General features: G+C 40.2%; 1 protein-coding gene across 4 annotated transcripts in view; it reads right to left on the bottom strand.

The window, feature by feature from the left end:
- plce1 (phospholipase C, epsilon 1) overlaps positions 1-13,149 on the bottom strand; it is a 93,538-nt gene that overhangs the window by 34,928 nt on the left and 45,461 nt on the right. For all 4 annotated transcript variants that reach the window (XM_039616854.1, XM_039616853.1, XM_031751914.2 and 1 more), the window contains exons 9-16: positions 7,111-7,265; positions 6,721-6,879; positions 3,061-3,206; positions 2,784-2,931; positions 2,562-2,672; positions 2,332-2,441; positions 2,113-2,229; positions 24-152 (exon numbers count right to left, since the gene is read on the bottom strand). In XM_039616854.1, coding sequence (XP_039472788.1) covers positions 24-152; positions 2,113-2,229; positions 2,332-2,441; positions 2,562-2,672; positions 2,784-2,931; positions 3,061-3,206; positions 6,721-6,879; positions 7,111-7,265 — 1,075 coding nt within the window. The remainder of the gene's footprint in view (positions 1-23; positions 153-2,112; positions 2,230-2,331; positions 2,442-2,561; positions 2,673-2,783; positions 2,932-3,060; positions 3,207-6,720; positions 6,880-7,110; positions 7,266-13,149) is intronic.

Raw genomic sequence — 13,149 nt, 5'->3', positions numbered from 1 at the left:
GCATGTGTGCTTGAGTCTCTTACCAGGGAATGAGCTCCGTGCCATGGCTAAAAGCTCTGTGGGTCTCCTCGGTCCCCTGAAACTCCACTTCTTTCACCACCGGCTCGGTAGACAAGTCACCATCTGAATCCGACAAGTCTCCGACCGTGAATCTGAAGACGGACGGGGGTTAGATGGGTTTGGAAAGAAAGTTTAAAAGAAGCCAAAATCTTTGGCTCTTAAAGTTTTTGCATGCTGATTTCCGAGGCGATTTTCCAAATGCACATCTCTGGATTCATAGGACTCATTTTATTTTTAAAAAGCAATTCAATCAGACATAAGAAATGACCTGCATCTCAAGTAACAAGAACCAAACAGAAACTGAACCTATCCTGCAGGCATTGGCTTGATCAAGCAAAAAAAAAAGAAAAAAGTACCATGCATTAGTCACCGCTCATTCCTTCACTTCATTGCTCATGCTTCTAATTAAACCGTAATCAAACATACTGATGATAGCAAGCATTGTTCAAATTCCAGTAACTTTTACTGTGAAACAACTTACAAAACATGTTTTTTTTCTGGTGTCGTCTTAAATGAAAGGGAACTAGAAGGGGAGCAGGAAACAAAGAACGAAGAGAGGATGTGAGACGAAAAAAAGAACGCATAAAGAGCTTTCGATAGTTTTTTGAGGTCTTTTTTTTAAGTGGGTGCTGGTGGGAAAAAGATCCAGAACACAGAAGAGAAGGTGACTTTTTTTAAACTGTAGTCTATGTTTAAGAAAGATACACACTATGAAGCTAGCTGAAATGAACTCCAAATTCTGTGCTAACATCGAATAATTTGTCTGAATCTGAGAAAACAGTTTATAAACACATAAAATGATCCAGGTTTCCTGACTGCAAACATAACAGATCACAGCTGGAATTAAATGACTTTCTACGTCCTCCAAATCCCAGCCTTTGTTATTAGTTACCTGCCACCAGAGTGCTGACAACAACCAGAACTCTGTTCCTTCCTGTCCTGACAGGAAACTAACCTGTTATCTATTTTTTTTACTCTGCCCCACACAGATTTCATGTCAACATCACTTCATCTCAGTAACAATCTGCAAATGTGTTCCTTCACAAACCCGTTATCTCCTGCTGGTGTTTATGAAAGAAAACTGCGCACTAATCCAAAATAAGACTTTGGTGAACATCCAGTCTACTTGGCACTTGAGGATATCCCCTACATTTAAAATAGCTGTGCATAAATCATTATGGCTTAGTGGCTTTGTTAAATGTTAAACTTTTCTCTATCACTAACTTGCAGTGCCTTGTTTGCTTCAACAGAGGCTGTTGTAGCTGCACATTTGTAAGCTAGCTAATGAATGCAGTGCATCTATTGTGATTTTGCTCAGAACTGCGCTACCAGCAAAGCCAAGCCCTCACAGCATGGCAGTATTCGCAGTTCTGATATAAATCTGTATATAACATTCTTCTGCTGTCTCCATGAGTCATTGTCTGTGAATGACCAGCAAAATAAAGAATCCAATTTTGGAAACAGACCTTTGCTAGAAAGGGTCACAGGGTCACACAATACAATCTTCAGGCTGCCATAACAGAGGGCCGAAAATGTAACCAAAAATGTAAAATAACACAATGGTAAAGTGAGAGCAGGAGTATTACTAACTTTTGTGCAATGTGAGAGCAGGAAGTCAAAAGAAAAGTCGAAAAGAAAAAGAAAGAACAGCAAAATGTTGCTTTTTTTGTATTAAATCAACACATCAGGATGATGAAGCAGAGTTCATCGGCAGTTGACAAATAGTAAAAATAAAAGCCAGTCAAGTGATTCATGACGTCCTTGGGTCTTGGTGTATTTGGTCGCATGCTATGTACCATTTAATACTTTCTCCTGTATGCCTTAAACTACTTACACGAACATCCCTTACACTGCGTTAAAATACACACTATCCTTCAACTGGAAAGAATCAAGACCCGGTCACGGTAAACAGATGCTATTCTGGGATATTCTTTAACAAGACACCTCGTTTTTCTAGGGTCTCATACCTGACACTGCACGCTGAAATATCTCACAACAAAAGCTTGGATGGCACACTAAAAAAAAGTGGGGGGGAGAAGAAACTGAACTAACTGATTGTGGCTGCGGTCTTTGAAGGAGTTGTTTCTGGATGCAGGGGATGGGCCAGTAGATGACGGACTGGTGGACGCGTCATCAGTATCTTCTGCCTCTAAACTCCGGTTGCAAGATCTAAGGAGCAGGAACAGTTGAGTCAAACAGACGGATAAAGTAAAGAACAGGAGACACGACTGTGTCAAACACCATCGCTTTAGTCATTAAGCATGCACATACCTGATAATCTGAAGGATGTTGCTGACAGTAGCTTCCTTCTCTGGCACATGGAGCCCATCTGGGCCAGATCGAGACAAGTAATTGCGCTGGCCGCTGTAGTCGGACACAAACTGGAGGCAGAAACAGCACAGCAAGATGGATTATACAAACAGGATATCAAATATGTAATGTCTCAGTCAGTTTTATCAGATCTGTGTATTTTTGCGGAAGACTGCGGGTGTTTTCTGCACCTCTATCGAGTATTCTGTGTTATCAGGAGACGGTTTGAGGCTGATGATGCTTGCTGTACCATCCAACGCTTCGCTTAGCTCCTTTAGAAAAACCCCACAGAATGGCACAACCTACAGTGTATATGTGTAAGAGAAAAAAAAAACCCCAAAAATAAAAATTACAGTGCAGTGAAGGTCAGTGAGTTAGAGGATCAAATGTCATTGGAGTAAACATAGGCCCACCTTGCATCCTGGGATATTAAGAGCTCTGGTCACAACCTTCTTGTACTCAGAGGAGGACTCATGCTGAGCCATGGCATCCTTTAAACCTCTCATGGTCTCGATGTCTGACTGGTCCATAAACTGCCACATCTTCAGCACCTTACGAGATCTGAAGGGCAAAAAAATGAAACAAAACAAAACACATTGATATTTTTGTGTGAGAACAGTGCAGATAATAAATTGCCTGTATATTCAGTAGGTGGGTGTATTTGAGTTGCGTCATTGTGTTTCTTAAAACCTGAGTCCAGCCAGGAACTCCATGACACCATTGTAGTTTCCCATGTTCCAACAGCATTTAGCGACATGGACCAGATATGAGAAAACTTCTCTTTTCTCCTCCATGGACCCTGCAGTCAGGACCAGCCACGTCACCCACGAACTCACCTGTGTGTTCAGAATTTCGCATTTCAGTATTGCCAACTGTTACAATCTTAATCAAGCACCAAGAACAGCTGCACTTTATTGCGCTCTTATCTTACTTATAAAGTAAGCTGACACACAAACTGCAGAGAACCTCCCTAGTAACTCACAGCACCGTCTTCGTCTGGTTATTCATCACCTTTTTCCCTTGGAGGGAATAACATTTTGGCTTTAAAGAAACATTAAGTTCCAACATTGAAAATACCCAATATGGTGCTGTTTTTTAAATTATTATTATTAGTTTAACTTGCACTTTATTGCCTTTTGAATGCATTACAATCAGAAAGATTTTGAAATATTTGCATTTTTAAAAATATATATAAACCTCATGGGAAGTGGAAAATAAACAGGTTATTTTCCACTCTATTGAGCACTCAAAACACTATACAATTTGTCTGTAACTTATACGCCCCTAATGTTTTGGAATTATTATTGGAAAGGCTTGTAATGCCTCCATAGTTGGTTTGATTACAGCTGGAGACACATATTCCCACTGGCGTTGGGTAAAGGAGGGCATGTGGCATAACACTCTGCCAATTCAAATATATTAAGTGACCTGTTTTGGCGACCCCTTGTAGCAGGGGAGCAGCCGGAAGTATACATTAGAAATGCTGTTACTGTACTAGTGCAATATGCTGCACATTTCTATGACAATTTCTCAGTGGAATATCCACATAACAGGTGACATCATACTAAATCCCTGGATAACTTTTTAAGTGTGCTGGTGTGCTGTTACAAGGCTGGTATTAGGTATGATAAAACATGGGGGACACGGGACGACATCCAAAGCCACCTAAAATTCTTGAAAGTGTACGGTCATGTCTGCGCTCATGAATTCTGCTCTGGAAACTTGTGCCTAATGTGGCAATGTATGCACAGGACTGCACCAGCTAGCCTCACACTTTCACCCCGACACCTCTCCACACATGCACACACATTAAAAAAGAATGAAATCGGATATCTATCAGTTGCGCTGCGTCTCTGCACTGACTGACCTCAAGCACAAGCAAAAGACATGACGGTAACAGCAGATATGTATCAGGCTCGACCTCTCTGTATGAGCACAGGTACACAACACAGGAAAAGATCAGATTTCAGTCTGGCCTGTTTTAACTATCTGGTGTCTTTTTCCTCTTTGTATTAGCGCCTCATGACTGCATTCGCACACAATAAAAAAAACTGAAACTCTTTAATCCACTTGGAGGTGGTAAAAACATCCCCCTGACCCAGAGATCTATTACTGGGTTACGTAAGGATCAGTAAAGCCCACCAACGTCTGACCTGACAGGGACTAAATAAAGTCACACACACACAGGAACTATTGTTCCTATTGTTTCCATTTCCATACTGCCTGATGAAAAACTGTTACAATGTTCCAAAAATGTTTCTCATACACTCCCCTTACCTGTCCATGAACTATAGCACAAACAAGCGCAGAAATCAGGTACATGCATTATTAGATCTTCTTGTCTTTGACAGTAAAATTAAAGGTTTGTCTTCAGGAGACTTACTGCAATTAAATAGACAGCACTTTTAATAGGCTGATTTTATTAGAGAGTCAGAAATTCCTCTGACATTTGTAATCACTGTCAGCCTGATCAGATACAGGGAATCAGTTACAGAAATTCCCTCCTGGAGCTTTCGAGGTTTAAATGTTACCATTTCGGTTGAGCAGAAGCTCGTTCTGCAATCTACTGTATTTGGTTACCGAAAAACAACACTGCAGACCTCCAGTCTCTTATCTGCTACTCCCTTGCTCTTTGCGTGCCACGCATGAAAATCTTGTATCGTGCACTTTCAGCATTATGACATAATGCGAAGCCATGTCAGCATCGGGGTTTTAGTTACAGTCACCATCTAAATCATTCTGTCCATCTGCAAAGTGGCTTTTTGCACTTCCACACATCAAGGGATCGCACTGAGTTGGCATCTTTTCAGGTATTCCAGATAGCAAAAGTGCGTATGCAGTGCTGTGCATGACAAATAGCAGGACAGGATGTGAGGATATATATGTACAAATGTACACAGAGCATATAATGGAACAGGAAAGCAGCAAAGGGTAAATATGAGATGATACAAGAATACAGCTGCCTCCCATAGAAGCATGAAAAAGCAGTTTTGAAGAGCAGTCTGACATTAGTTCAGACACACACTCACATACAAATTTGGATCTGGCTATATGATCCCCCACTTTGATCTTTGTCCACCTGTCCATCCGTCTGTCCTGTTGTCTGTCTGTCGCCATCTGTGCTTGTGGTATTAGTTCATCTGTGAGGGTCAGTTTCTCCTTGATACACGAATTACATAACGGAATATAACAGAGAACCATTACAAACTCGAGCACACACTGGTCCCGTCAAAGCTAAACACTTCGGACGGACACAAAGAGGCCCAAACTGCTCACAACTCCCTGCCTCCCAATTTTCTCAATCCTGTTTAACTGATTAATGTTTCACTCCCACACATGCCTTAAAAATGAACTCTATCAAAAAAGCGAGGCTTGTTCATTTTATTTGCAAAGTCTTGTCTTACAAGTGTCTCAAAAACAGTGGATCCACTCAGTGACATGAAATGTTTGTGAACTATTAACCAGGGTAATTAAATATAATAGTCAGTCAAATTAACTAATAATAATTTCACCTTGAAATATATTCCACAGTTCAAAAATGAAAGGTAAAACCCAACCTGACACAATTAAAGGCAGCTGAAGGGTTCACCAGTACGAACAGGAGAGAATCGGTGCTGTCAATATGACTCTCGTTCCACTATGACCATATATGGCAACACTGCACATTTGGAAAACTGTCTTTCGTGTTTCTCCTCTGGCTGACTTAAATGAAAACCAGCTGATGCGAAGAGGCGTGCGACTTAAACATGACATCATCATCCCCAATCAATCTCTCTAACACTTTCTCTTTCGCAGCAGTGCATTTGTGCATTCTCAAAGTCATTCACCATGAATGAGGCGAGGCTCGGAGGGTGTAACTTAAGCCAGTGAACACGGTCGCGAGTGAGTTGCGCTCATGATAGGTCCGTATAACTCGCAGAGCAAATAAGAGAAAAATTACTGGTATGCCATTTCATTTTTCATGTTACTGCAAGAACTGCATTTCAATGCCACTTAATCCTCAAAGGACAACTAACTTCTTATTAACTGAAAAGTGCTCTCTTAAGATGAAAACTATCTTCATATGGTTCCTTGGCACAACTTCATTAAATGCATCTGCGTAAGATGTGAGAGTCTCCTGAATGCACTACACATGTCTGTGTATATAAAAAGTCACTCAAGGCTTTTAATTGTTAAGCTACGTTTGTTCAGTGTCAATTCTGAAGTGCTTCTACCCAGTCTGAAATCCTGCTGTAAACCCTGAGCTGCGGAGAACAAGACAGGCTGTGTAACGGCCTTGTGTGACTACATTCACATGTGTGCTAAAAGATTCGTGGAGTGCAGACAAAGTAGACAGAAAGCCCCTCCCACCTCGTTGAATCGTGCCACCAGTTCCTCCACGGCGTTACTTCGCTGAGTGGGCATGGCGGGCGCTGACAGTGAAGCCTTGAGGTTTGGGTGGCGTTTAGTTTGAAACTCGGGACTGCCCAGGTCTCGGGTGAGGAAATAGAGGTAGTCCAAAGGGAAGACCTGCAGACAAACAGCAGACTCTCAATGAATGACTGGGATTGCTGTTTCATTACAGACACTACTTACCACCACCTACTATTCTCCTCATCCAACCTCTTTGCTAAACCTCCACACAATAAAACACTGCTGTACAATTTCAAATAAAGTGTAAGGATAATGTTGATAGCTGTAATTGCACGTTCCTGCCTCTGCTTCCCCCCTCATGTATATTTTATATAAAATCTCTTATACCTGCTGGTAAAGCTGTTGCTCTTGCTCCGTGAGGATGCAGGCGATCTCCTCGGGGAACTGAACAAGGTGGCGCAGCTCTGCCAGCTCCTTACTGATCCCGCTTACACTGGGAGGAAGAGTGCTGCTGCTGGTCATGCTGCTGGCCAGCTGACGCTCTGCGTGCACAGATAAAGACAAGAAAAGATTTAGTCAGGTTATACATCAGCATCTATGCCCAGCAATTCTGAGTAAAAGGAAGCTCTCAGAAATGAGCGCAAAGCAGAGACCATGCATGCACGCACCAGTTAAAAGAAGGTATCACAGGAATGAGGGAGAGAGGAGGGATTAACAGTGAAACATTATCTTAACAGATACTTAACTTTCACTATAAAAATTTAAAAGCCTCGTTTTTCAGGCTTTCTTGTGCATGCCCCAAGTCTTGTGATCCATCAGTGCCAGTAAACTATACAGTCTCTATTCCTCCATCCACCGAGAGAAGCTCCACTTCACCCACGGGAAGTAAACACCACTGATCACCTGCCAGATCCTATGTTTGGATTTCAGTTAGGCCCATTAGTCTGTCTGTTTACACATATACGCACACACACACACACACACAACCTGTCCTCATCTCTGCTAACAAAGGACTAATGGACAGTTCCTACAATGGCGCAGGAGCTGCCAGGTAGACATTCTGTACATTGTTGGGATGGATGCCACATAAACACAACTTTCTCACTGCAAGAGCTTTTGCAGAAATCACTCAGTCAGGAAACACTCTTTGAGAAGTTTCACCTGTGTTCAGCTATAAAACAGGTTTTTCCAATGACTAAAAATTACTAACTTTCCCAAGCCTCCATGCTCCTACAAGTGGAAAAAAATATCTATAACATTCAGACAAAAGCAAGGAGATGTCACCAATATCTCTATGGTTAAGGATGTTGGGAGGAAGATGTTAGAGTGAATTGTCTGCCACAGAATAGTCAGTGAATCAGCTTCATGTGTTGAATTAATGGGAATTAGATTGCCGACAGTAAAACCTCGTGAAATCCAAGGAGACGTACTTGAAATAAAATGAACAGCAGGAGTTAGACAGACTCTCTGGTCATTGTCAACTGTCATACACAGAAACCTTCCAACCCCCTCCCACAGTCACAACGATACAACACCGCGGATGCATACAGAAGCAGACGCACACTTAAAGGTCGTCCTTGGTAACCCTTGAGATGTGCAACAGGTAGGCATGGCAACAGCAGCGGCTGCTCCACAGGAACAAAACTTGCTTATTTACACAGTTTGATTTGTGGATCCGGTCTCACAGCTTGTGTAATGAACTCACGGTGCGTGCGTGCGTGCGTGCGTGTGTGTGTGTGTGTGGGATAAGAAGAAGGACACACTAAGCATAGGAGACAAGGAGGAAGGAAGGGAAGCAGGAGGAAAGGATAAATAATTTAACCACTAAAATAAAAAGTAGGGAAGCAGGAAAATATCAGCTGAAGAGGAAAAAAATACTTTGCATAAGAAATAAAACAGTAGGATAGAGGAAACCGAGGGAAAAATTAACAAAGCAAATGAAAGAAAGAAGACAGGTAGGAAGGAAGGAATCAGTAAAAATAGCTGGAAAGTTTATAGTTTACATTGCAGAGCAAGTTGTAGCCATTTATCACAGTTAGAGAGACAGCAGAAACCACTAAATCCTTTAAATGTCCTACGGAGAGACAGAACTGCAAGTTATAAATGATGGCGCATTACACAGTAAAAGGCCTGAGCACATTTTTCAAAGACACTTGTGCATTTAATGAATCAGAATAGAAATAATTTGACAGGTGAAAAAGAGAAATGTGGCTTGAAGAGTCTGCTTACATAGATAGATTACGTAGAATAAATATTATCCCATTTTTAACATGCCATTTCACACAAATGCTGTGAAACAAAACCATTTTAACTTGCATAAAAAGATCAGAAACTGAAAAGGCTGAATCGAATCCGAAGCCTAGATAACATAAAGTCGACGCTCTTCTTGTTGCCTCTAAAATACAGATACTTTTATAAGCTCTATCAGAACGAACTAACTGTAAACATCAGTTCCATTAGGTGACTTTAAAACAGTTAATTTGTGTTATATAATTAAAATGACAGTGATAGTTTTTCTCATATAGATAATCAATCTCCACAATTCTACCCCAGAAGTGTTATTGCAAGCAAGCCTTGTGAAGTGGAAATTGAGACACTCCTCAAATTAGCTATATGAATTTCATGACCATGCAGTGTTCTCAATCATTCATTTATTCATCCTTTTAAACAAGACAACACACAGATGGACGAAGCTGTCAGCCAAGGGAGTAAAGGGAAAACAAAAAAGGTCTTAAGAGATTCTGCAGAATTAATGAAATGCAAATGTGCATTAAAACAGAAAGAAACATCCAAACTGTAAAAAGGTGACAATCTATGTTTTCTGTCAAAGTAAATGGTAACATTAATTAGCTTGCTTCGGGCACGCTATCTCTGAATTCTTCAGGCCAAGCTGCACGCATACTGCACTATGTCAACAGTGACAAAAAATAAACAACCGCACGGAGCACTTACTCAATGGAAGAAGGCTGTGGATTAGATTGGACTGAGGAAAATAGGGCGCTTACAATTTACAGATTGTAATCGTTAGTTTGAGCAACACTGATGGGTAAAACCTAACATGCATCAAGAGATCGAAAGAGCATGAACACGGACTAAATGACCATGATGTCCCCGTGTATTTTATGTATGGGCTTCCTCATCTATAATGCATGCGGAATATAAATATGCGTGAGTGTGTGTGTTTGCATTCTAAATACAGTTGTGGATCAAGTGCATGGGCTGAACATCCTTTTTATGGTTAAACCTCTGTTTTAACAAATAAGCATGCCACTGAGAGCTGGGAAATGACAATGTTTAAAGTGCAGATTTTCCTTCTTTTTTGTTTGTTTTCTTGATATATTAATTCTAGTTTTGTCTTCTGTTTTAAGGTATCAGGTTTATCTCACTTGTTTTATTTACATTTTGATTTGATCCCATTTCCGTGCTGTGATATATTCTTCTTCTTCGTCCCTGCCCTATAATGTGAACAGCACCTTAATCAACCGTGGCCCTTTTAAAACATGCTCTATAAATATTGGACTTTGTGTTAGATACATCAATAAGTCAGTTTTATTACAGTTTTAAATGTAAAATTAACACTTTAAACTTTAGTTACTTTTGCCACATTATCGATTTATTTCAGTCGTGATCATCACTTCAGCAGTCTTATCAATCAGCACTGATTGATTACATGCAGTGAGCACATGCTTTGAGAGCTTCGCCCCAAAGCAAACTGAAGCAACACGAGGAGACTCTTGTCCAAATGATCAATCAACACGAAACGAAACGCGAGAAGCATTTCTTGAGTGAATCACGTTTATTTATACTAACCAAACAAGATGAACCTTGAACATGATTGTTTGCCAGCCAAGTGCATGCACACACACTGCATGTACTGTTCTCAGAAGTACGTTTAGAGCTGATGACAACTTCTCCATGTGCCCTACATACTTGAGCAAGCAGGTGCAGCACAAACAGCCTTGGTCTAAGGTCTAAGGCGGTTTGTGTTGCACAAACGTGTCCTATAAATATATCACCAATATGTTTGGAAACATGCTATTTTTTTTTAAAGTACTGTGCGAAAGTCTTGAGTTGCCCCTCTTTTAAAAATAAATAAATAAATATCTTGCTTCTCACAATCCAGACTTTCTTGTTTTTTTGTTTTTTAATGGTCTTGATTAATAATTCTCCTGACTGTCTGAAGGTCTTTTAAAGTTTTTGACAGCGATTTTTACTACAGTACTTGCACCTGATCATTTTCATAGATTTTTTTTTGTTTATTTCTTATTGTTTGTTAAGCCAAAGTACTTAAAGAACCAACTTTAAGTGGTTTCCTTAAGCATTTGCACCATCGAGGTGAAAACTTGTCATAGCTTAGCAAGGTCTGCAGTGTGTCCTAAAAATATTTGCAGAAACTGGAAAAGCAGAGGACAAAAGAAGCAGCAGGCATGAGAAAAAAAACATACAAAAACAGCATTAACAGCAGTTGAATAGTATCTGAAAGTCATGTCCAAAGCCACATCAGAATGAAAGAGCGGCTGTCGAGAAGCCATTCTTAAGGAAGAGAACCTGGGAGAAAAGGTCGAAGTATGCCATATTATACAACCATCTGTAAAACATGGAGGAACAGCTACTGGTTCAATTTTGAAATTTATCAAATTAGAAAGGCAGAAAAATACAGTCAGATCTGAATTGACTGTAATCCCAAACAAAATGGTAATGCAATGAAAGCATACATGGATTTCAGGAAAAACACACACACAGTGGAACATTATTAGTCATGGATTGGCCTCCCCAGAGTTCATACCTTAACATTATTGAAGCATTGTGAGATCATCTTGGCAGAGAACAGATCAAAAGGCAGGCAACATCCAAAGAAGAGCTTTGAATGTCCTTCAAGAGTCCTGGAGAATTATTCCTGAAGACTACTTAAAGAAATTACAAGAAAGTTTGCCTGAGAGAGTTCAGGCTGTGTTGAATAATAAAGGGGCTCATTTCAAATATTGACGTTCAAGCTCGTTAGAACTGTACAACTGTATTACCATGTTTGTTTGCACAAGTTTAAATAAACTGTTGCTCCAATTTCCCATCTCCTAGCAAAACATAAAGAAATGCAGAGTAGCTCTTTTTGCTTTTTGCACAGTCTATCTGCGAGAAACTTTAAACTCAATGGTCTTTGGTTCAATTAATGGCTTACCAGACCTTCAGTCCATTATATGACCCGAGATATTCCCCTGCGTTTACATATACACATGAAAATACACAGAAGTGAGCCCGATTCACACTAGAAAAATCAACAAGCAGTAGTACACAGTAGTAGAGCACAAACTAACACTTGCACAGCAGCAAACATAAACACTCAAGAATAAACAGTGCAAGTACTTGGAATTCACAACTGCAGTAAAATTCACAGACACACCGCAGCAGCAGCAGCAGCAGCGAGCACTGATCTGTCTGACTGCTGGCTTATCAGGGAGTATACCACTGGGATCAGATATGAACTCTCTTACACACAAAGAACGAGGTGCAGATGTAACATTCAGTGAGGACTGGAAAAAACAAAAACAAAGGTAAAGTTCAAGCTAATCAAGCAAACAGGTCCATAAAGTTACACCGTCTTAACTGTTGTTGCTTATTAAAACTGTCATTCATATAGGAAGTCATTGTGTTACACTGTCATGTGAATGAGGTCCATTTATTTGAGAAGCATCACAAGGGAGAAAAACAGACCTCTGCCACATATCTTTATAACTTAGTCAAAGTGTTTACTTTAAGGATCAATTCAACGTGAAGTCACCCAGATTTATGCAGCGTCTCATACGTCAAAATGCAGAATACTTTCTCATGCAGTCTTCAAAAAGTTTGCGTCATTCGTCAAATGTTTAAATAGCAAAATGACTTTTTTAAAAATTGAAATCAGTGTTTTCTACTGCCCCCTGCCTCAATTGATGCCTCAATGTGACAAAAGCAACAACAGTTGATCACTATCACACTTTAAATTTAAGTCTTAAGTCTTGTTACACAAAAAGCCTGATTTGTGTTTAGTGACATACGCATTGACTTTATCAGTAAACAACTTAAAATTACATATATAAATGAAGATATCTCTTTGAAGACATCTCTCACATAAAAACCACAAGACGGTTGCACTGCTGAAAGTGTATGCCTGCATTCTGCACCAATTAGAAAGCAAGAACAGAAGTAGTAATAGCAGCCACACAGTCTATGAGATTCTCCAGGTTTTAAAATGACTAATAATGAAACTTAAATAACTTAGTAATGTAATAAAGAAACACGTCCGTTGCTGACAACATATGTCACCAACGGCCACGATATGATACAGTGAAGCATGAAAAGTCAATCCGCGGTAAATCAGCATGTTTCTCTCTGTCAACAACTGAATGAAGACGGAGGATCTGAATCAGACACAAAGCACATGCAAAACTG

This window comes from Oreochromis aureus, linkage group 8 (assembly GCF_013358895.1).
Source record: "Oreochromis aureus strain Israel breed Guangdong linkage group 8, ZZ_aureus, whole genome shotgun sequence".
NCBI classification, from domain to species: domain Eukaryota; kingdom Metazoa; phylum Chordata; class Actinopteri; order Cichliformes; family Cichlidae; genus Oreochromis; species Oreochromis aureus.
Note: the sequence above shows the minus strand (reverse complement) of the source record. Positions and strands in the feature narration are given on the sequence as shown.